General features: G+C 33.1%; 2 protein-coding genes and 1 long non-coding RNA gene across 3 annotated transcripts; all 3 read left to right on the forward strand.

The window, feature by feature from the left end:
• Positions 1 to 6,375: 6,375 nt before the first annotated feature.
• LOC7463819 (probable WRKY transcription factor 65) lies at positions 6,376 to 8,616 on the forward strand. Its single transcript, XM_002317361.4, has 3 exons — positions 6,376 to 6,873; positions 7,069 to 7,218; positions 7,833 to 8,616. The coding sequence occupies exons 1-3, from the start codon at positions 6,740 to 6,742 to the stop codon at positions 8,353 to 8,355; spliced, it is 807 nt and encodes a 268-aa protein (XP_002317397.1). The 5' UTR covers positions 6,376 to 6,739; the 3' UTR covers positions 8,356 to 8,616.
• A 1,508-nt stretch (positions 8,617 to 10,124) lies between these two features.
• LOC7463818 (ras-related protein RABA1d) lies at positions 10,125 to 14,477 on the forward strand. The gene is made up of 2 exons (XM_002317360.4): positions 10,125 to 10,582; positions 13,794 to 14,477. Exons 1-2 carry the CDS (start codon positions 10,362 to 10,364, stop codon positions 14,227 to 14,229), a joined length of 657 nt encoding a protein of 218 aa, XP_002317396.1. The 5' UTR covers positions 10,125 to 10,361; the 3' UTR covers positions 14,230 to 14,477.
• An 8,413-nt stretch (positions 14,478 to 22,890) lies between these two features.
• On the forward strand, positions 22,891 to 24,034 carry LOC18103191 (uncharacterized). The gene is made up of 2 exons (XR_002976759.2): positions 22,891 to 23,439; positions 23,633 to 24,034. It is a non-coding gene; the product is annotated as an uncharacterized LOC18103191 (long non-coding RNA).
• The last annotated feature ends 618 nt before the right edge of the window (positions 24,035 to 24,652 follow it).

The raw sequence follows: 24,652 nt of genomic DNA on the forward strand, positions 1-24,652 counted from the left end.
AAACAATCCCAGATTTCTTTCACCTTAGACACATCCAAACTTGTTTGTACCACTTGTTTAGAAGGTAAACTTGCCAAACTTCCTTTTCCTTATCCGGCAGTTAAATCTGTTAAACCTTTAGAGGTCATTCATAGTGATGTTTGGGGGCCTTCTCCCACTGTATCTGTTGAAGGTTTCAGATATTATGTTAGCTTCATTGATGAATGTACTCGATTTACTTGGATTTTTCCAATGATCAATAAAGGAGAGGTTTATTCCATTTTTGTTTACTTTCATACCTTCTTAGTTACTCAATTCTCTGCTACTCTTCGAGTCTTTCAGAGTGATAGGGGTGGTGAGTATCTTAGTAATAAATTCAAACATTACCTCCTTACCAAGGGTATTATCCATCAAATGTCTTGTCCCTACACTCCGGAACAAAATGGCCTTGCTGAGCGTAAACATCGGCATATCTTAGAAACAACCATCACTCTATTACAAACTGCCCATTTACCTCCGAAATTTTGGTTTCATGCTTGTGCTACTTCCATTTATTTGATTAATAGAATGCCCTGTCAAATTCTTCAACACAACTCACCATATTTCCTGCTCTATGGTTCTCCACCGGTTGTTCATCATTTGCGAATTTTTGGTTGTGCTTGTTTTTCTTTACTCAAGCCTTATAATTCTAACAAGCTTCAGCCCAAGACTTCCACTTGTATTTTTCTGGGGTATGCAGGTCAGTATAAGGGGTATCTTTGTTTTTCTATTCGCACAAATCGTCTCTTTGTCACTAGACATGTTCTATTTGATGAATCCATGTTTCCTTACTCATATGTGCTTCTTGTATCCCCTTCCACTTCCTCATCCCCTTGTCTACATCCCACTATGTTCCCTCTTATTTCTCCTCCTACTCCAGCGGCTGTATCTCAGCCTCTACTGTCTTCCAGTTCCTCTTCTCCGTCTGCACTATCTCACAGTTCCTCCTCACAGCCTACAATGTCTCCGCCTCTGCCCATTCTGTCATCTACACAGTCCCATCTCCCTGTTGATCCTGACTTCCAGCCTGAGAATCTATGTGTGGTCTTACCTCTTTCACCACTAAATCTTCATCCCATGACCACCAGGTCTAAGAATGGTATCTCCAAAAGAAGGGCTTACTCTGCCTCTGTCCAGTTTGTTGCTTCTTCTCAGGTTGAACCCCATTCCTTCAAGGCTGCTTCCACCATTCCTGAATGGCAGTCTGCTATGCGGGAGGAGCTTGATGCTCTTCATGCCCAAGGTACTTGGGACTTGGTGCCTCTCCCACCTGCCAAGAATCTGGTTGGCTGTAAATGGGTTTACAGAATAAAAAAGAATACGGATGGTTCTATCGCTAGGCATAAAGCTCGGTTGGTGGCCAAGGGTTTCAGTCAAGAGGAAGGTATTGACTATAATGAAACCTTTAGTCCTGTCGTGAAACCTACTACGGTTCGTTTGGTCCTTGCTCTTGCAGCTTAGTTTAACTGGTCTTTACGGCAGCTTGACGTTACCAATGCCTTTTTGCATGGTCTTCTGCATGAGGAGGTTTATATGACTCAGCCCCAAGGTTTTGTGAGTAAGCTTCATCCTTCTGACTTTGTTTGCAGACTCAAGAAGTCGTTATATGGCCTTAAACAGGCTCCCCGTGCCTGGAATGAACGCTTTACCAGTTTTTTACCAAGTTTGGGGTTTCAAGCATCTCCTGCCGATCCCTCTTTGTTTGTTCAGCATTCTTCTCTTGGTGTTGTGATTTTGCTACTCTATGTTGATGATATCATACTTACTGGTAGTCATGCTTCTCTTCTTTCTTCAGTCATTGCTGCCTTGACTCAGGAATTTGATATGAAGGATCTCGGCGGGTTGCATTATTTTTTGGGACTGCAGATCTCTTATCTCCCTTCCGGTTTGTTTGTGTCCCAGACAGGTTACATCACTGACTTACTTGGTAGAGTTGATTTACAGCATTCCAAATCTTGTGATACTCCTTGTCTTCCTCATCATCATTTGCTTAAAGATGATGGACAGCCCTACTCTCATCCTCAACAGTATCGCAGCATCGTTGGGGCCTTGCAGTATCTCACGTTCACAAGGCCTGATATTGCCTTCTCTGTGAACCAAGCTTGCCAATTTATGCATAATCCCATGCATTCTCATGTTGTTGCTGTCAAACGGATCTTGCGGTATCTTAAAGGTACCCTTGATGTTGGTCTTCATTTTCAGGCTGGTCCTCTTAATCTCCAAGCTTATAGTGATGCTGACTGGGCCGGTGATCCCAATGACCGATGTTCTGTCTCTGGCTCTATTGTCTTCCTCGGCTCCAGTCCTATTTCTTGGGCTTCTAAGAAACAACATACTGTTTCTCGATCCTCCACTGAGGCTGAGTATCGCGCTCTCGCGATTGCTGCTGCTGAACTTGCCTGGATTCGTCAGCTTCTCTGTGACATTCACATTCCTTTACATATCCCTCCGATCATTCATTGTGATAATATCTCTGCTATTTCCCTTGCTTCCAATCCTGTTTTCCATTCCAGAATGAAGCATCTCCAAATTGATTATCATTTTGTTCGCGAACGTGTTATCAAAGGTGATTTGTTGGTTCAACATGTCTCTTCTGCTGATCAATTTGCCGATATTCTCACTAAAGGCCTTTCCACTCCTTTATTTCGGCATCATTGTTCCAATCTCATGCTTGGTTCCTCCAAGCATATGATTGTGGGGGAATGTCAAGATATCAAATGCTCTGCTTCAGCCACCTCTGCTTCAGCCACCTGTCAAAGAGAATAGAGAATATAATGGTTAGCAAGTTTGTTAATATGGTTAGGCAGTTAATGAATTCTGTTACAATTGAGTAGAAAACGTAACCAAGCTTCTCATCTTCTGTTGATATAAAATGCATGTAACAGTGCTGGGAACGTATCAAGTGAATAAAACACATAGACATTTTCTTCTTTCTCTGCATTACAGCAGCATCTTTCCCTACTTCTATTTTGCTTCTTGTTCATCTCTGTAACAAATCTTGCTAGCTTTCAAATTGTGCCTAGAGAATGGTAATTTGCACAATTGGAATTGCGCATATGACCCTCATATATATATATATATATATATATATATATATATATATATATATATATATAGCTTTGATCCCATATTGCACGAATCGGGAACCGTCTGCATATACATTCCATTGGATATTCATTCAACACCTCAATGCTGCAAGCAATTTAACTGTTAAATACACAAATGTCGAGAGAGCATGTGCTGGCCGTTAGCTGGGGAGGAGGGCGTTTGGAGAGATGGAATTTTAATAGTGATGAAATAGCAGCTCATGAGGAAGTTTCCGTTTGTCGCAAGGAGAGAAAGCAACCCACACAAATGAATAAGCAAATAAAATCAGAAGCAAGAAAGTCGCCGTGGTTAATGGAAGTCAGGGACGGGAACAGTGCATAGCAACTCGTCGTAATACAATATTTAAGAAAAAAATAGCATGGTGAAGAAATAAGGTCGCTGTCAATCTGCTCAACGCATCAATTAACTCTTAGCTAGAACGTTGAATTTCGGTGTTCTTGATGTAACAATTAGCCAATGGGCTCTCTCCATGCCTCTGCTGTGCGAGAGAGACTGGTAGACCTAGCAATAAATGACTTAGTCAACAATGGCAAGGATTCCGGAATAAAGTATATATAAAGTATCCAGAGCCAGGCCAAATTAGTTTTGAAGCCTGCGTTGATAGAACCCAGCAAGATTTATTTCTTTTAGGAAAAAAGAAAAGGGGAACTCTTCAAACAAGATGTTTTCTAGAAATATTGCATATAATAATCGTTCGTTGATTGCATAATAATCAACACAAATGATCGGTGACATAAAGATGGTATATATTCCGTCTGGTCTCTTTTTTCTCTTCTTTTTTTGTTTATCAAAGAGATGTCCTTCTCGAGGAACAGATCAAACACAATTATTTCTTTCATCACAAGTTTTTTGAGCTATGGATGAGAAATCGGAGTTCTTAGAAATTAACGATAAATTTATTTTAAAAAATAATATAAATCTGAGAAGTCGTGCCAGTTGCACCGATCCTTGTTGTGCAGCAATTTAAAAAAAAAAAACAAATTTGTATTAAAGGGAGTGTTATTGACGCAACCTTTCAAGAAATTTTTTTTTTTAAATTTTTTATTTACTGGTTGCCGATTCATATGTTTTTATTCTAATTTGCAACGATTCACCACGCGTAATAAAAATTTAATTTAGGAAGAGAGATTACCTGGAACTTAATAAGAGATTTTTTATTAATATTGAGGCCCATTTATAATTTTTCTTGTAGTCTGTTTGGGAATATGGTTGCAGTTGTTTTTTAAAGTGTTTTTCATATTGAAATGCATTAAAATAATTTTTTTTTATTTTTTAAAAATTATTTTTAAAATTAACACATAAAAACTATCCAAAATACACAAAAAAATTAATTTTTAATAAAAAATAATTGAATTTTAAAAAACACGGTTTGCACCGCATTCTCAGATGGAATCATAATAATTAAAAAAAAAAAAAACCGTGAATAGCTTTTCAACCATGATTAAATTATTTTTTATTTTGAGTAGAGAGTCAAATAAGCCTTTTTCAATATATATAAAAAATTATTTCTTTATCAAGCTCTTAGTTAGAATCTCTTTTCAAATTAAATTCTTATTGCATGTGGGGGTGATACGAAGCAGTGTAAATTATTGAATATTTAGCATACAAATATAAAAATTATTTTTTTGAAAGATTGCACCTCTCTGAATGACACAAACGTTTTTACAAAATCTTGATGCCCCATCGAAATTAGCGTGACTTTGATTAAAAAAAATTAAAAAAAATATGTTACATCATTGGAAGTGACACTACCTTTTAGAATATGCTATATTTTCATTTTGTTTTGCCAATATGCTATTTTCTTAAATAAATTTGCTAACCGTGCTATTTTTTTTTAAAAATATATCTATAAAATCGATAGAAGTGCCATGACATTCTTGCTTAAATTAGAAAGAATATAATAAATAGAGGTGATTATTTTTGATTCGTTCAGTTTTTATATAAAAAAAAATAACTAAATAAAAAAAAAATTTAAAAATCAAAACCGGTTCAAACCGACTGGTTTCGGTTCTGTTCGGTTTAGGATAAAAACCGGTTCAAACCGGTTTGGCTCGGTTTTCTCGGTTTTGGATCGGTTTGTTTCCGGTTTGGCTCGGTTTGTTTTTCCGGTTCGCCTCTGTTTTTCCGGGTTTGGCTCGGAAAATTGGTTTTTCCGGTTTGACTCGGTTTTTGCTCTGTTTTCCGGTTTAGCTCGGTTTTTTTCCGGTTTTTTTGGTTTGGGTTCGGTTTGGTTCGGTTTTTTTCCTTATAAAACCGAACCGGCCGGTTTTTAAAAAAAAAATCGGTTTTTTTTACAGTTCGGTTTTTTCAGTTATTTTTTTCTAGTGTTTTTGGTTTAATCAGTTTTTTTCCTCACCCTAAAGAAGGGCTTTAAAATTCTAACCAGACAGAAAATAAACTGAGTCATTTATGAGAAGGACCTAGTTATTCATGGATATTTTTATCTTCTAGAAGAAACTTGTTAGTCATTAATTAATCAATAAATTAACAAGGGTATCAGGATAATTTGACCTTAACACAGTTAATGAAGGTTATATGGAGTAATTAAATTAAGATTAAAGAATTGGTTTTGATTAAGGATGGAGTAGGGTGGGGAGGTTAGACTAGTGGCATTGAATGAAGGTAATATCTAATTAATTACTCGTTCAAATTTGATGAGATCATGGACATAAAAACATGAAATCTTAGTTAATGGAGGTAAGACTAGTTTTTTTTCCGTATTTTTTTCTTTTCTTTTGTTTTTCTAAATCTTTTTTTTTTCTGTTTCATCTATATATTATTCTAGCTATTGATTTTATGGTCTTTTTAGTATAGTTTCAATGATTATTCAAAACAAGAAACCTCATTATATCTCTCTTTTCCTTCAATGAAGCGAAAGAAAGATCAAGTACGCTCCAAAATAAAACTTTCCCTTGATTGTAGAGGGAGCACATTTATTTTCTATGGCTGTGTACATTGTGAACTTGAACTTGGGAGTAGTAAATGATCAATTCTATAATCGGCCTTAATTCAATAATTGTTATGGAGCCCAAGATTTCAAAAACAATTTCTGTCTCAATCCAAGTACTTAATCATATATTAAAGTTTTGTCTGAAGCCTCAAAAAAAAAAAACTATAAAATATGTTTAATTAGATGGTTGTTGGGAAAAAAATAAAAAATAAAAGGCTAAACAAAAAACAAGAGGAGAAATGTTATAATATACTAGGGCAAAAAATGAAGCGTGTTGATTGGTGGAGCTCCAATCAAGACATGGGTTTGGAATAATCAAAGCTAGAGGAAGGAAGGGTCGTCATCAAATTGCAATAGAAAACTAAGTTTTGGATTATATTCACATTAGCTTGCACAACCTCAATAATGTAAATATCAGAAGCGCATCTGTCAACATGGCGGCCAATTTTTAAAAGGGCTATCACCTCTCTTTCTCCACCTTCTCCCCCATTTATTTTTTCTCTTCAAATCACCATCTAAACCCAATCTCTCTCTCTCTCTCTTCCTTCTTGTTCTCCTCTATGGTCATCATCTTTGCCGGCATCTGAATATCCTCGGTGATTAAGGGCATCCAGTAAGTACAGAAATCAGCTCTCTTGCGGCGGCTGCAAATTAAGAGCAACAATGGACAGGAGGTTCAACATCAACCCTCTGATCACTGAGCAAGAAGAAAATGACAATAGTGCTCAGGAAAGCGGTCCAGAATCACCTCCTTCTAACGATATGAAGATGCCTTCTACTTCCTCTCCCAAACGAAGGTACTTAATCTTTACATATCCCATTCATTAGAATTATTCAGAAGAATTTCGCAGAGTTAGAGATCATGGTGTATGTGTGCTTAGTTGGAGAGAGAAAGAGAGGAAGAAATGGCATGTCCGTGGTTGTTTTATAAGCATGCACGATAGATATTCGCGCTGAAAACGAAATATTTGACCTAATGGTGTTTGTATCAGTAAGAAGGCCATGCAAAAAAGAGTTGTCTCAGTGCCAATCAAGGACTTAGAAGGCTCAAGGCTGAAGGGCGAAAATGCTTCACCGCCGTCTGATTCTTGGGCTTGGAGAAAGTATGGCCAAAAGCCAATCAAAGGCTCACCTTACCCCAGGTAACCCTTCCCTCTTCTTCCAAATCCGATCACACACATCTTTCCTTTTTCTTTCATTGAAGTCTATCTTGTTTAAATGCATTTGGACTGATTCTTTCTGTTCCAGAAAAAGAATGAATGAAAACTCATCGTAAAAAAATTATAGCGACGGAAATTATGCTTCCAGAGCATTTCTTTACTGTAAATATATGTGATTAGTTGCTGAATTATGCAAATAAATTTGATCAATATCTTTCAAATATAAAAACTGAACTCTATACAAATCCATTCTCTGGCGGCAGTTTCTTCGTTGCCATAGATAATAAGTGGCGAGTTTTTTCATCGCCACAGATCTTGCAGGCATGGTCTTGTAAATCAAGACATTGTCCAGACTGCTTTCTGATTTTGAGCTCTTTTTTTTTTAATGCGTTAAATTATATATATATATATATATATATATATATATATATATATATATATATATATATATATATATGAAACAGAAGATGATTGTAACAACATGTAATCTTCTCTTCTTTCTTTTTTTTATCAAGAACAAGATAGATAAAAAATGTTGATCAAGAATTTCAAGACATTGATAAGGTACTTCTTGTTTTATGTTTTGTTGTTTACAGAGGCTACTATAGGTGTAGTAGTTCAAAGGGCTGTCCAGCTAGAAAACAAGTAGAGAGGAGTAAAGTGGACCCAACAATGCTAGTTATCACCTACTCCTGTGAACACAACCACCCTTGGCCACCTCCTTCTAGATCCCACAACCACCATAAGAACCACCATAACTCCTCCTCTCCAAAACACAACACTACCACCAAACCCGAAGTCTCCACAACCCATCCTGATAACCCAGAGCCTGAGCATGAAGAAAAGTTCACGGATCTTGGAAACGACGGGTCACTCATATCTACGACTACAACTTCAGATGAATTTTCTTGGTTTGGTGAAATCGAGACAACCTCTTCAACTATACTTGAGACACCTTTTTTTGCAGAGGGAGAGGCCGATGCTGACATGGCATCAATGTTTTTCCCGATGAGAGATGAGGATGAGTCGTTGTTTGCCGATCTTGGAGAGTTGCCGGAGTGCTCGTCGGTGTTCAGGCATCAGCGTAGTGGTGTTGGACCACAGGTTCAGATCTGCTGACGACACGTCGTTTATTAACGTGTTATAAAATTGAAAGGTGTGTGTTTGATAGCACCACGAGATAACAAAGAAGAGGAAAGAAACAATCTTTTTTTTCTTTTTCTTTTTCTTTTTCTTTTTAATATTCTTCTTTGCCTTGGATTTCAGTGTAGTAAGTGAATAAAACTCCAATTCTGAAATCTGTCACGATCCTCTTGTAATTAACTAAGCATAATATGCCTTCTCAGAATGGATTTTCATTAATTTACCCAAAAAAACAAATGGTGTCCCAATTAAGAGCTTCGTTGATAGCTAGGTAACCATGCATTCTCTATCATTTGGATTTTTTCTGGTTTTTCCTACTGTCTTTCTCTTGTCAGCAAACCTTTTTTTTATTACAGTTTTTTATGAAAAAATTCATGATCAATTTCTAAAAATTTTCGTAGTAAAGAAAAATTCAAACAAAAGAGAACCAAAATATAAAATAAGAAGAAATTACATGGCCATCTCAAATTCAAGGAAAAAACAATACTTTTTATTCACATATATTTCTTTTTCTAATTTTTCAGTTCTTATAGTTTTTGAAATTTTAGTTTTGGTCTAAAAGTTTATTTTATTTATTTTTCATTTCTTGAATACGAGAGGGGATCAAGAGAGAAAGTCATTGGATTATGAAAACAGAGAAAGAAAGTCATTGATTGGCTATATTCCTCAAATAAAAAAGGTTGATCTTATTGTCAAAAGACTTCATTTGATGACAAGAACCCATTAAGGTGTTTTTGAACCTTCATCTTACATAAAAAAAAGTAGATTGTAGTCAGTATAAAGTTTTTTTTACTGGTTTAATTTTGTGTTTTTGGACCATTTTTGGGTTTTGTTAAGTTGATAAATTGATTTTTTTGATGTACTAAAGGAGTTTATTATGTGAAAATAGGTTGAAAATAGATTTTTAGAGCAAACAAGCCCCTTGATTTTCCAACAATCACTGTTATGATTGGAATTTAATCAAGCATACGATGTGTTATCTGTCACAACAGAAGACATGTTGTTTGCTTTATTCTTTAATAAAAAAAATTAAAAAGGTCTAGGTACGCATGCAAGCCCATTTATCTGAGCTTTGTTTTAAAGGCTTAGGTTCATTAGGCCGCCCAGGCCCACACACAAGGTTTTTTTTAGTTTTTTATTGTATGTTTATTTTCTAATTTCATCCTTTAACATTTGATTGATTTTGATTTAGTCTTCATAATTTATTTTAGTTTGTTTTTTATGGGGCTATCATGATCTGAAATAAACATCCCGATATTTGGTTGGTGCTCAATCTTGCAAGCATTTATTTTTTTATCTTATAATTAAATAAAAAAATTTCTATAAAAAAAAATGTTAAACCCAATAGAGTTTATGACCTGGATCATGGATTTGGTCGGTTAAGCTGCAAAACCAAATTACGGTCTTACTTGTTGTTTAAGCTATTTTTAAACTTGTTAAATTGATTGAATTATCAAATAATTTTTTTTATAATTTAATTTAAGTAAAAAAATAAATTAAAAAGTTATTATATTACCCTGAGTTCTCGCTGCAGTCTAATTTTTTTTTTTTTTTTGTTCTATAAATTTTTGGTCCGACTTGCAGCTTGCGTTATCAATCATCTAGTTTGACGTAATTATGTTTCCTCTTTTCTATTTTTAATAAATATAAAAAAATTTAAAGAAATGAATAAGTTATAAACAAAATCTAAACGTAGGAATTAAATTAAACCATCGTTTCTCAAAACCATAAATACTAATTAATTAATAGTGTTAAATTATAGGCATTCTCTCCAACTTTCACTTGGGAGTCCAGCCCAGCAAAAGCACAGGAGACAGAGAGACAGCAGTCTCCCCCATTTCCAACTCACAACAATACCAAAAGATTCATAGAAAAGCAAAAGAAAACACCACCATTTCTCTCCCTCTCTCCCTCTCTCTCTCCGTAGCTTCCTTTCTTTGAAGCAAAGCAAGAAGAGTAAAGGTAGCGTGTGACAACTAGTAATGGCTGGATACAGAGCTGAAGATGACTATGATTACCTGTTTAAGGTAGTTCTTATTGGTGACTCAGGTGTGGGCAAGTCTAATCTGCTTTCAAGATTCACTCGTAATGAATTCAGTTTGGAGTCTAAGTCTACTATCGGTGTTGAGTTCGCTACTCGCAGCTTGAATGTTGATGGCAAGGTCATTAAGGCCCAGATTTGGGACACTGCTGGCCAAGAAAGGTCCGTTTGCCAATTTCTTTGCTTCTTTTGTGTTTCTCTTTGGTTTTGTGATCTGGTTTTTCTTTCTTTTACCTGTTATCTTTCTTGTAATTTGTGATCTGGGTATGTTGGGTGTTTTTAAGTTATTTAGAGGTTTTATTTTGCGATTTCTTATGTGTTTTTTTTCTTGTTTCATGCATTTGTGTGTGTGTGCGCTTTTGAAGTAATTCACTGTTTTGTGATCCGGGTCTTGGTTTGTAGGCTTTTGTGTTTCTGTAAAAAGTGAGGAAAGGAATAGTGAATTGGGTGTTGGATCTTGTGAGTTTAGGTTGGAGATTTGTTAGTGAAGAAGTTTTGCTTTGCTTTTAAGACAATGGTCTTGATTATTCATGGATTTGGACTTAGATTCGCAACCTGAACTTGTGGATCTTGACATTCTGCAACTTTTATAGGCGTTATGTTGATTTTATATCAAAAGTTTAGAGAATGTGTTGTAATGAAATGGAGTTAGTCACTGTAATCTTGCTTGGTATTAGTTGTTGGTAGAGACCATGTAAAAGCTGGAATGGGCGTGTTGTAGCTGTTGCACATTTTGTATTGCAAACTTATTTTATTGAAGAGTTAAAATTTTGAGCTGCAGTCAGGGAGGTTTCTGAAATTTTTACTCTAGGTTTGAGTGCATATAAGATAGTTTTGGCTGGTTTAGGCTACAGATTAATTGAGCATATAATCTGTAATAGTTTTCATGACTTTGTTTACGGTGTTTGTTCTACTTCAACTTTCTTCAGCTAGAGAAGCCTTGACTTTATCTTACAGTCACATTCTTTCAGCATGCATTTTCACTGATATTGTTGTCAATATGCATTTTGTTGCATATCACTATCATGTGCTTTGTCATGCATGATCAAACCATGTATTTGTCATTTAATGTCTCGTCATCAATTTGCATCATCAGCTTCTTCAAAATCTTACTTTCCAAACATGCCAATTAGTTTATTGGTGCAGTCTGTCAGAGATGAAACCCATGATCTGTGTTCAAGATTTTGTTAGGTCTCCCATGATCTGTGTTCAAGATTTTGTTAGGTCTAAGGCACCCATCTTGCCTCATGACTACTAACAAACCACAAATAAACTAACTCATGTTCTTTGAAGTTTACTTCCTTGGTCCTCACTGTGAACTATCCGTTTGTGTGATGAAACATTTTATCCATTTCACTTTCAAAATGAGGTACATGCTAAAACATGACTTTCTAAAAATTATTTTGATTAATCACGTAACTGTTTTCAACTAAAAGTGTAACACTCCTTTGGATTGGAGGACAGTTTTGAAAATATATGCTGATGATAAAGTAATAAATGATGTAACCAAGGGTGGAATATGTGGCTTAGGAGGTATAACACAATAATCTGTGTCTGCTTATAAATTGGCATAAAACTGATCTGAACTTGTGGATAAACCTCAGTTGAAGTATGTCAAAGTTCAAATTGTCCTTGACAGATGTATTATTTGGCTTCCCAGACTGCCTTTCAAAATGTGCTATCTGGTTGGTAGACATAAAAAAATTATATGAACAATGGTGTTTATTGATGATCTGAGTCAAAATATAGAGCTCATGCTATGTCATGGCATCATTACCAAGGTCCAGTCCTTCGATGTTTTGTGACTCTGTTTATCACATATACACCATTGCCATTTTATTTAAAGAAAGTTGGCTTTTTACCTGTATCCATTGGCAGCGCACTTGTATGCCTTTGTGTAATCTATTAATGATAGAGAGGTGGAGGTTGAAATAGTATGCTGTCATGTGCTTATGTGTCAGTGATATTGACACAATGGTTGCATTTTAAAGATAGAAAACTGCATGTGTTCAATTATCTTTTCTCAGTTAATATTGTGGTTGCAGTGGATTGTGATGTGATAAAATTGTGGTAAAACAGATAAACAAAATGGCTGTTATATGGCAGACACTTGGCTGCTTGTTCAGATACATCCCACATTTATACTGTCTAGGTAGTAGCTATTGTGGATATTGTTCTTAGAAAGTTTTCCCCCCCAAAGCTAGCCCCCCCCCCACTCTGTTATTCATCTTAAGGTAATTTCTAACTGAATTATTTTGGGTGCCTATTAGATACATGTTAAATTAAGCTTAGATTTGTTTTCTTTAAACAAGTATTAGCCAAAAAAAACCAAATATTTAGCTCATTCATGGTTTAAAGACAAATAGTGTAAGCTCAATACTACCAATTTTTTATGGGTGAAGAACATTAAATATTCAATGAATAAGACAAAATCTAGCATAAATCTATCATTTTATGTTGAAGGACCATTTCATCTACCTACCTCAAGTAGTTTGAGATTGAATAGTCTATGCTTGGTATTATTGAACCACCTTTTCACCTGGAATTGAATAGTAGCGTGTTTCATGTAACAATGTGGTAATCTTCAACATGGGACTTTTGCTTAAAAAAAAATGGCAAAAATATTGTTTCTGATTTTACCAAGCTTTGACTCGGATTAACTAAAGCTTAATCATTTTTAATTCAGTTGCTAATTTTTCTTCTTTGGTTACTCTATTACAATCTACTGCCATTATTTACACCATGGCCATGCTGTGATGATATTAAAATCAATCTGTTGTTGCAAGGGAAACTAAAAATATTTGTGAGGATCTTTGACCGGGTTCTTAACCATTCACCACTATAACGATTAAGTTATATGAATTGTATGATGATTTATCTTTATTAAAAAAGCAAGTTTAAGGTGTGCTAAATTTGGTGTTAAGTTGGTTTCCCTTGAACTGACTACCATACAGCATGTGGATGTGGATGTGGACCTGGATCTGTAACAACTTGGCAGAATGTGACTTGATAGTTTAATGATTTCATGTTTTTCTTTTCCTTCCTTTTTCCCTTCAAATTAACTACTTGGTCGTTGGGTACCGGTTGCCAAGTATTAATCCTTTAATATGAAAAAAGAATGAACGCTTTTATAGGATTAACATCTGATTGAACAACCATGCATAACAGAGGGATTCATGAGACTGAATCTTTAGATTTATCACGAAAATGTTTGCTGTTGTGCCTCTATTAGGAGCTCGTAGATGTCCAGCCTATTTAGGGGCTGGCTATACGGGTTGCAATGACTTCTGCTTCTGCAATTCTATACTTACAAAACACCTACTGCCCTTTCTTCCACCTAGTTGTTCTCTGAAATTACAATTTGTGTTTATAGGTACCGTGCCATAACTAGTGCTTACTACCGGGGAGCGGTGGGTGCACTTCTTGTGTATGATGTTACCCGGCACTCAACATTTGAAAATGTTGAAAGGTGGCTAAGGGAGTTGAGGGATCATACAGATCCTAACATTGTCGTGATGCTCATTGGCAATAAATCAGATCTTCGCCACCTTGTGGCTGTCTCAACTGAGGATGGAAAATCCTTTGCTGAGAGGGAGTCGCTCTACTTCATGGAAACATCTGCTTTGGAAGCTACTAATGTTGACAGTGCATTTGCTGAAGTGCTTACTCAGATCTATCGCATTGTGAGCAAGAAAGCTATGGAGACCGGTGATGAGGCAGCTGCTTCAGCTGTTCCATCCAAAGGTGAGAAAATCGATGTTAGTAAAGATGTTTCTGCTATGAAGAGAGTAGGGTGCTGCTCAAGCTAGGATTCTAATCTGATTATTACATTGTTGAGATGTGGCTGGTTTGATTTGCTGCGTCTGTTTCTATGTACACCATTATTGTGTAAAATTTTCTCAAAGGTGCCAACTTAGGAGGTCGGTGGATTGATTTTATTATGATCTTAAAAAGTTTTTCCTCCTCTGTTTTAGCTGACGAACAGCTTAACAAGGAATGAAGTGTTACACTTATGGCTTTCAAAATGGTATTTAATGGAGCTCATATTTGCATTAAATTATCTGTTTAGTTGTCTGTTAATAAATATTTGCTCGAGCCTCCCATCGGACTGCCTACCATTCCCTGGTTAACATGCTCTCTCTCTCTAACTTACGGTCAACGATTACACGATTGAAGTTAATTAATCAAGAATTTGATATAATTAACGAGACTTCCTGAACCTCTTAAGAACGAGCCACCCAAGGAGTTGCTCGTCCTATTGTTTTTTTGTTTTTTTTTTCTTGCAAAAGTTGGGTAGATGATTTATATATTTTTATATAATTATTGAAGTATTTATGTTTTTTTTATTATATTTATCACATCATTGTATAATATTTAATTTTTTAATAAATTTTATGTCATTATTATGACACTGGCCTTAGCCTGACTCGAGACCAGGGTGATTTGGGGTTTTAGTTGAGTTTCAAATCATAAAAACTTAAATGTATAATTGCTCGGTCAAACTTGGTTAATCTGTTGTCGGGACAATCCAAAACTTAAATGACCTGAGATTTGATTTTATATATATATATATATATATATATATATATATATATATATATAAAATTAATTTATGAATGCTTAATTTAATATTTTTTTTTTATAGTCTATATTCATATGAATTATTTTTTAAACTTTTTTGATGTGAGACAAATATAATATATTTCAAACCTCATATTTTTTTTATAGCTTATATCTATGTGGATTGTTTTTTAATTTCTTGATATGAGATAACTATATATCGCTTACATCATATTAATTGTTTTTTAACTTTTTATGTAGGATAACTATATTATATTTCATGGCTCATATTTTTTTTTTTTATAGTCTACTTCCGCATGAATTGTTTCTTGATTTTTTTATGTGAGTTAACTATATTGCATTTCATGCCTTATATATCTCTTTTTATAGTTTACATCCACATGTATTGTTTTAAAACTTTTTAGAGTAGGTTAGTAAAAACTCAAATATAATTTTTTATTTTATTTTATTAGGTTAACCCATGTTAGCCCCATGCCTGATTTATTAATTATGATTTATGTCACTTATTTTTATTCAAATCAGCATAACTTATATATATATATATATATTTTAAAAGGCATTAAGATACATAAGAATATACTTTTATTTTTTTAAAAAAATTAAAATCTTTAATTTTTAAATTTCCATGGTCGAGTATTTTTAAAACTTTTAATTTCTTAAAATATTTTAAACAATCTTGATTTAATATTTTTTATATAGCTCAATGATAAATTTAAAATGAAAAAAATGTATAATTTTATTGAATTAAATGAAAGACTTGACTCAAGAATATATTATACAACAACATTAGAAACGTGTTAGCTTATTAATTAGGTTTATTTTTTATATAATTTTATCAATTTATACATTTTTTTAGGTTATTATGTCTTTTATAATATTTTTATGGCTTTTTATGTTCTTGGGTTAGGCAGTTAATAAATCATGATCAATTTTAAACACTTGTCTTGTTTTTAGAATGACATATGAAAAACAATTTCTTTTTGTTCTTATGATCAAATAGAGAAAAACAAAAAATAAAATAAAACTCGTTTATGTCAATCATCATTCCTGACCACCGGAGACCTTAGATACATGATCCTGATTTGTTTTTTGAGTAACTTTGGATTTGGACTATATTAAGCACTCGTCTTAACAAGCTAGTAAACTCAATAGAATAGAAGAAAAAAAAATTAAAAGAAGTAGAAATAGAAAACATAGAGTGGTAAATGAATTACTTCTATATTATGTTCTTTCTTACTTAACTTTTAAGATTCAGTTACAAGGCTAACAAATAACCTTTCTAACAACCCAACTAACTTCTAACTCTATTTTTTAGATAACACTACCACATGCTTCTAACTACCTCCAACTATCTATAGCTTCTGGACATTTAATAAGTTGAAGTATAAGGGCTTCTACTGCTCTTTTTATTCCCTCATGTATTGTTTATTCAATCCACATTCTTCACATATGCTTATTTCTTTCATTCATTATTGATTTGTAACAATGTCCCCTTTTTCATATGATTCTTGTCTTTAAGAATCTATGCTAAACTCTGAAAATTGTTTGGACAATTCCTCAAACTCCTCTCAAGTGATATCCTTTTTTTATTAAGTTTAACCACTATATAAGCCTCATTACTACTGCATGGTTACCCTTTTTCATTGGTTTTTTTTTTTTTATCTAAGATTGCTATAGGCTTAACCTTGACTCTTTCTCTGTCATCTGTTACTGACAATTGTAAAGTTATCATAACATTATTTCCCACTTTTCCTTTAAGAAATGAGACATAGAACACAAGATGAATCTTGACTCTTTTTGGTAACTGTATCTTTTAAGTTAAAATTCCTATCTTTTATATGACTTTATAGGGTCTATAAAACCTCAAATTTAGCTTAATATTCCTTCTAAGTGCCTTAATTGCCTGTAAGAGTGAAGCTTGACATACACCATATCCCCTTCATGAAATTCTTTTTCTGGTTTGCCTTTATCATCACTAGTTTCATTACATTCATTGTCTTTTCCAACTATAGTTGTATCCGTTAATCTAAACTTGCCCTTTATGATACCACCTCCTCCACTGCTACCACTGAAGTTGATGATTGTATATTTATTTCCCTTGCTGATGGAGGATAACCAAATAATGCCTAAAATAAAGTCATTTTAATGGTTGAGTAGTAGCTGTAATTGTACCAACACTGGGCCTAAGATAACTAGTCTTGTCATGCATCTCAAATATATTTCTAGGCATTGATTAACTCTTTCAATTTGTCCTAATAACTTGAACAACTATTTCCTGAACATTTTTATGAAAATCTTATATATGTCAGTAACAACAATTTTAGACAATCCATGGAATTTGTAAATGTGATCTAAGAACATATGTGTAACTTCCTAAGTAGTAAATGAATGAGTTATAACCAATAAGTGTCTATACTTAGTAAACTTTTCCACAATGACTAGTATTACATTCCTTCCACTTGATTTTGGTAACCCTTTAATTAATTCATAGTTATGTTCCTCCAAGTTCTTTAAAAAATAGGCAGTAGTTGAAGCAACCTTGGTTATGACACCCTATCCATTTTGGCTTGCTTTTATACTTCACACTCTTCCATAAACTTCTTTACCTAAGGTTTTATAGAAGACTAGTAAAACACCATTTTAAATCTTTTATGAGAGTTTTGTACTCCTGCATATCCTCCCACTTATGAATCATGGGCTAGGCTGACTAACATTTCTCTTAACCTTTAATTATTATCAACAACAATCCTTTCTTTATATCTTAAGACCCCATATGTGAGAATAAAATCTGGCCAATTATTTTCACTAATTAGTGTTTCATCAATATCCTTTGTAAACTAATTGTCTTCTTCATAGTTTCATTAACTTGATCATACCATGTTGGTGTGATTACAGAAATAACCGTCATGCATCCTTCCTCAACTTTCTTAATAACATTGCAATCCTTGTTGCTTACTTTCCTAGACAAAACATCTGCCATAATATTTTATTTTTATTTTCTATACTGGATTATATACCTTAATCCTTTTTTGTAAGCCTTTCTTCTAGATTGAAGTGTATCTTCAATTCCAGCAAGAACTTTAAACTTTTATGACCAGTTTTAATGATAAATTGGTCACGTTTAAGGTAATGCCTTCATCTCTCAATTTCCATCAAAATGGCCACATATTTTATATATATATATATATATATATATATATATATATATATATATATATATATATAAATGGATAAACCAAGATGCTTTTGAACTCACTTCAAGTTCATTAACAATGGTATCAGTCTCCAATACAAAGCTCATGTTGAGATTTGAAAGAGCTACCATTAAAACTTCACACAAGGCTATTTTAAGTTCTTTAAAAGCCTTTTATGCTTCTTCATTCTACTTAAAATTATTATTCTTTGATGTCTCAGTGAGTGACTTGCTAATCACCCTAAATTTTCGTATGAGTTTCCAATAAACCAGAAAGTACCAGGAATCCTCCTAACTCTTTAACTGAATGAGGTATTGGCCAATTCCTCATTGCTTCAATTTTTTTGGGATTTGTTTTTACCTCCTCTATAGATATGATATGCCCCAACTATTTTATTTTATTTTTAACAAAATGAACACTTTATCTTCTTAGCAAATAACTAATTTTTCTTTAGAGTATCCAAGACCACCCATAAGTGTTGCAAATGTAAGTTAGATGAGGCGCTATGTATTAAGATATCATCGAAGAATACCAACATGAATCTTTTTTAAAATGGTTATAATATTGTATTCATTAGGGCTTGAAAGGTAGATGGGGCATTGGTTAAACCAAAGGGTATTACTTTGAACTCATAATGCTTATTATGTGTTTTAAATGTAGTATTCTCAATATCTTCCTCATACATCCTTACTTGATGATATCCTAATCTGAGATGAAGCTTTAAGAATAACTATAAATCATGTAACTCGTCCATTAGGTCATCTATTAATGGTATAGGAAATTTATTCTTAATTGTCAAGTTGTCAAGTTGCATGCAAACAATACATAACCTTAAAGAGTTATCTTTCTTCTTGACAAGTGGTATTAGAAAGGCTTATAAGTTGTAGTTGTGTTGTATTACTCCATTTTGTAGCATTTCTCTAATTAGTTTCTCTATCTCTTTTTTATGTACACAAGAACTCTTGTGGGGCTTGATGTTCACTAACTTAGATCTAGGAATCAATGGAATTTTATGATCAAGAGTTCTAATCAGTGGTAATTGTATAAGTTCTATAAATACTTCATTATATTATTCCAATAAGGCTTTCAATGCCTTGTCTTATTCTTTTCCTCATATTTCTTCAATTACTTCCATGGCAAGGAATTAGCCTATGAATCTATAGACTGCTTCTTTCAAGATTTTATGTACTTTAGCATATGTAATCATCTTCAACTCAACAACTTTAACTACTCCTCTTAATTCCATCATCCTTCCTTATTTATTGAATAATAGTTTCATCTTTATAAAATCAAAAAAGATAGGAGAGTAAATTCGTAGTGAGTCTATCTCAAGAATTACATTACACTTTCCTAACTTTAATACCCTCAAGTCAACCTTAAATTCATAACTCTGCATGAGCCAGGTAAGCCCTGGACAATTGGAATCACACCTCATCACATCCTCATTTTCCACTATAACAACCAACATAGTAGTTGTAACCATTATAGCTTCAACATCTTTTACTTCTTAAGTATTTACGAAGTTATAAGTGCTTCTACTATCAATCAAGATAATAAAATTCCTCCCCTAACAACTTCCTTTTATCCTAATGGTGTTATAAGTATAATTCTCAACTAAGGCATTTAAGGATAAACCATGTCCATCCACTTTACCATAATTTCCCAAGATTTCATAATTCTACCCTTCAAATATTTTTAATAACTCATTATTTTCTTCCTCTAGTCCTTCTATCATATGCAACCTTTTTCATTATATTGATGCCCATGAACAAACTTATTTTCACATTTAAAATATCGACCTAACCTTTTTCTTTGTTCTTGTAAGGTTTCAACTTAATGTTTTTGCCCAAATACTAGTTCTATCTTAGAATGATTAAAAGATTAGGTTGATAGATTACATATAGCTCAATTTGCACCAAAAAAAAGGTTAGCTCTTTGAAGGATCTTAACTTTCTTATCCAACGTATAATTTGATTCCTTCTACCATTTAGCCTACTCAAAAGCATTTATTAATGTAGTAGGTATTTATTAATGTAGTAGGTTTAAGGATCTTAAGCATAGGATTTATGTCATCTTTTAATCCACTAAGGGAGCTTGAGATCTTAAGCATATAGATTCAATGCACTCGTGAGAAACTTGAGTTCCTTTAATTTTTCTGGATACTTTTCCACATTTTTATCTTACACCAATTTATTAAACTCCTCCATTATATACTCTCTATTCCAAATCTCATTCAAAGTCCCTTAATAAATTCTTCCTAACTAGCGAAATATTCTCCTCAAAACAAGAATCCCCTATACCATATCTCTGTTTTTCCCTTTAGGTATAATGAAGCTATCTCCACCCATTATTGTATAGAAGTGAAGTTTAACTTTATGAGCTTTTGACACTTCCTCAACTAACACCTTAGATTTCTCATTTAAAGACTGATAATTCTTTTTTTGGCAAGGCCATATTGTACCCTACCCTTTAAATCTATTGATTTCCAATTCCTTCTTTTCTATGATTTGTTATGGGATAAGGTAGAATACCATCATAATTTACTACAATTCTATTTTTTTTTATTGACCTCTTAGCTTTATAAATATTTAATGAAGCTATAATGGAATCTAACTTCGAGCTGAATCACTCATTTTTCCTTTCCTGCTCCTTCGACATGAAATGTAATTTCTCATACAATTGTTGCATTTTCTCATCAACCTTTTGATTATGTTCTTCCAAGGCTTTAATATTCAACAATCATTTTGCCATGTTAATGCACAATGAACTATGTCATGATGCACAGTAAAAGAGTGATGGCTTTTAATTTTTTTTAAAAGATTGTACATTACTAAAATATTAGAAAAAAATTAGAACCCGTCATTAATTAGTCATTATTTGAATCAAGTACACAATTCATAACATTGTAGTTTATTTTTTCTATAATGTTGAGAATGAACCATACCTTATAAGCTTTTAGTTTTTTAGATGAAATAAATTAATTGATATAAGATATGTTTCATGGATTTGATATCTCTAGTTTATTCGAAAGCACTTCCATGTCAATAACTATTCTAGACACCAATTATTCCCCATGCCACTTTGAAGACCCAAGTACAAAGATTTCGTTTGAAACAAAAGGGATGATGGCAAATGGCATGTTCAATTACTGGTGCTGATTTTACTCTTGAATAGTGATAGCTTAATTATTGATCCACGATACTGCCCGCTTATTTTGCAGTAATTGGCTGTAAATATCCATAAAAAAAAAAAATATTATTTTAATATATTTTCAAGTATAAAATATTTAAAAAAATAATTACTATTAATTTTTAAACAGAAACATATATTGGTGTTATCCATCTCTTTTCTTTATCATGATTTATCATAGTCCATCATGGGTTTATGATGCATGAAATTCAGGTAAACATGTGAGCAAATGATTGCTAATAAAGTATGTGTAAGTGAGTGCATGCGCGTTGTGCAATTTTACATTATCTATCATATTATTCAAATTCAAATAATATCTATTTATAAGAAATGTTTTAGTGGTGCATCAGTCTATTGCAAATGATCCATTCAAACTCAATTAAAGAGAAACTTAGCGTTAATATATGTGTTAATTAGCTTTAATTTACAATAAGTCCGACTCTCCACCATGCTAATCATAAATGATACAATATTTCCACATACACGAGCTTGATAAAGAAGATAGTCGGCACGCTACGAGTTCCAGGATTTAGCCCAAATAAAAAAAATTGTTTTTTTATTTTTAAATAAATCTTACACCCATCTTCTCTAATCATAATAATAGATTATGTCAATTTAGAGGGATATAATTCAACTGATTAGATTATAAATTTGTTCTCTAGAGTTTACCGGTTCGAGTCTCATAAACCTCAGAGCTACTGGAGAGTTATATGGTCGTTAATTTTAGGGCCAGTAAGATTAATCGAGATATGCACAAGCTAATTCAGACACTCAAATTAATAATAATGAAAAAAATAAAATATACTAACACCGCCAGCACTAAAAAAAAAAAAAGAAGATTAAATTGAGTGTCATGTGCATCAATTCAATTAGTCATTCCATCATTAAATCTTTATTTTTCTTTATCTTACTGGGCCAACAGCCAGAAACTTGTATATGTTCTTCGAATAATTGATTGTATACGGCAGTCCACACACCATTCACTCGGTGGATATATGTTTTCTGTTAAACATATATCTAATTAGTCAATCTCCGATATTTAAATTTTCGGGTATAAATTAAAATCTATTTTTTCAGCATTGGTAGGATTAATGTTTTCTGTTAACATGTAACTTCTATTTGTACCAAAAAGATTAATATAAAATTATATGTTAAAGTTTATTTAACAACTTAAAATTTTGGATTAAGATAATTTTTTGATTTAGTATCAAAGATTTGATGATCAAGTAATCACGGGTTCGAAGTAATCACGGGTTCGAATATGCTGTAATTTGTTTTTCTAATTAAAATCTAATTAATAGTATAAAATAGTATGTGTATAAGATTCAAACCTAAAAAATTTATATTTAAAAATATTAAAGATTAATATAAAATTATATTTTTAAATCTTACCAAACAACTTGAATTATTGAATTGTAAGCATAGAATATACTCATATGCACGTATCTTGATAACTTGAAATACGAATTTTGCTCACCAAACATAGTCTTTGGATAAAATAAAACAAACGTTTTGAAGCTTAAAATGGTTCTGGTTCCCTAAACTTCTCACCTGATATTTAAGGCATCTCTATGATTGCATACAGCCATACACGTCCTTGTCATCGTACCCACCATCACCATCATTAGCTCCACAGCCTCCACCCTCCCCTCTAAAAATGTTTTCTCCGTCTCAATTTCACCAATCTCAAGCATGCTCTGGTTATCTTGTTATTCTCTCATTTTGAGCTTCGTTTCAAGAAGATTTTATGAAATGGATGTTCCTAAATCCACATCCACGTCATCTTCATCGTCACCCTCACTGCCTAATCCATCTTCCTCTCCTAAAAAAATTCAACTGGTTTCTAAGTTTGTTTCAGACCGACTTCTCGACAAATTCTTTGATGCAAGTGAGTTTGATTTTGATTATGAACAAAGTGGATTATGGTCTCCTCCCATTAGAAGAAGTGCCTTCTTGAGCTCACCTGGTAGGATATTCACCGAAGAGGAGATGCTTGGAAGACTTAGAAAAGTGATGGATGCTCGTCGTGATACAAGACATAAAGCATGCTGGAATGTATGGTACTGTTAAGTCTTGTAGTAGCCTTTCCTGTTCCATTAGTCTGTCTATCTATCTATCTATCTATCTATATACAAAAGAAAGTGAGAAACCTAAATTTCCATTCGATATACGTATTTTTCATGAGTTTTTTCTTTTTTTTTTTGGCTCTTTTCCTTCTTTTTTTATGTGGGAATCTTTTGTTTTCCAGGTAGTGTGGTGCTTTTGAACATGGTTGAATCCGCTCGTTGTCACTTCATCTCCCAGAAGGCTGAGAAGAGGGTGTTGCATATCAGGTCAACCACAAAACAAAAGGAGAAGGGAAAAAAAAGAAAGAAAAATAGGTTAATTATATTGGGTTGACGTACGTTCGTTGCTTCTTAAAGTCTTTTAGCAGGCATTTCTTGAAGAAGAAGAAGAAAAAAAGGACAAAAAGATTACGATATAGGGTAATTACATGGACCCTGTCTTTGCTTAATCTTATGATAATTAGGTATTAAGCAAGAAAGCAGGATCTTTAGTTTCAAGAATTGTATTATTTTTATTATTTTTTCGGTCTTGATTTTCAAATTAATATATATGAAGGAAATGAATCATGATATATGATAATTTATATGAAGCTCCAAAATCACAGCTCACGCACAAAGAGAGAAACAAAGTCGTGGGTCCGAGTGCTTGAAATTAACCATTGCATGCAAAACTACAACAAAGTCATAATAACAGCTTGACATTAGATCAAAATATACACAGAGGAATATCTTTATTTGTCGTCAGTCTGTCAATATCAGACTCCTAAAATTCTCATTGCTTCTTCCATTTCTTTTTTTATAATTATTCTTTTTTGGATATTCATTGCCACACACAATATTATGCTATCAGTACCATGGTTGCAGCCTAGACGTAATGATCAGTTTAAAGTAAACTTCATCTTTGTCCTTATAGATTTATCAATCTTCCACTTCTATCCTTATAGTTTAAAATCTCTCACTTTTATCCGTATATTTTCCAAAAATACTTAATATTACATTAAACCATTAAATAATTAATTTTTCATTAAGTTTTTTGAGTATTTTTATGAGATCTTATGAGAGCCATGAGTATTTAAAGAAATATCGCCTAGCTCAGTGATAATTTAAAAGCCATCCGCGATCTTGAATTGGTATAAAAGTTTTCAATGCCAGCTCATTTGGGAGTTAGTATTATAAAATATATATATATATATAATAATCTT

This window comes from Populus trichocarpa, chromosome 11, assembly GCF_000002775.5.
Source record: "Populus trichocarpa isolate Nisqually-1 chromosome 11, P.trichocarpa_v4.1, whole genome shotgun sequence".
Lineage (NCBI taxonomy): Eukaryota > Viridiplantae > Streptophyta > Magnoliopsida > Malpighiales > Salicaceae > Populus > Populus trichocarpa.

Excerpts from the sequence above, each read along its gene's own strand:
- LOC7463819 (XM_002317361.4), top strand. The coding sequence starts at position 6,740 with ATGGACAGGAGGTTCAACATCAACCCTCTGATCACTGAGCAAGAAGAA. Across the intron at positions 6,874-7,068 it reads ACTTCCTCTCCCAAACGAAG|TAAGAAGGCCATGCAAAAAA; the intron begins GTACTTAATCTT and ends TGTTTGTATCAG. Across the intron at positions 7,219-7,832 it reads AAAGGCTCACCTTACCCCAG|AGGCTACTATAGGTGTAGTA; the intron begins GTAACCCTTCCC and ends TGTTGTTTACAG.
- LOC7463818 (XM_002317360.4), top strand. The coding sequence starts at position 10,362 with ATGGCTGGATACAGAGCTGAAGATGACTATGATTACCTGTTTAAGGTA. Across the intron at positions 10,583-13,793 it reads GACACTGCTGGCCAAGAAAG|GTACCGTGCCATAACTAGTG; the intron begins GTCCGTTTGCCA and ends TTGTGTTTATAG.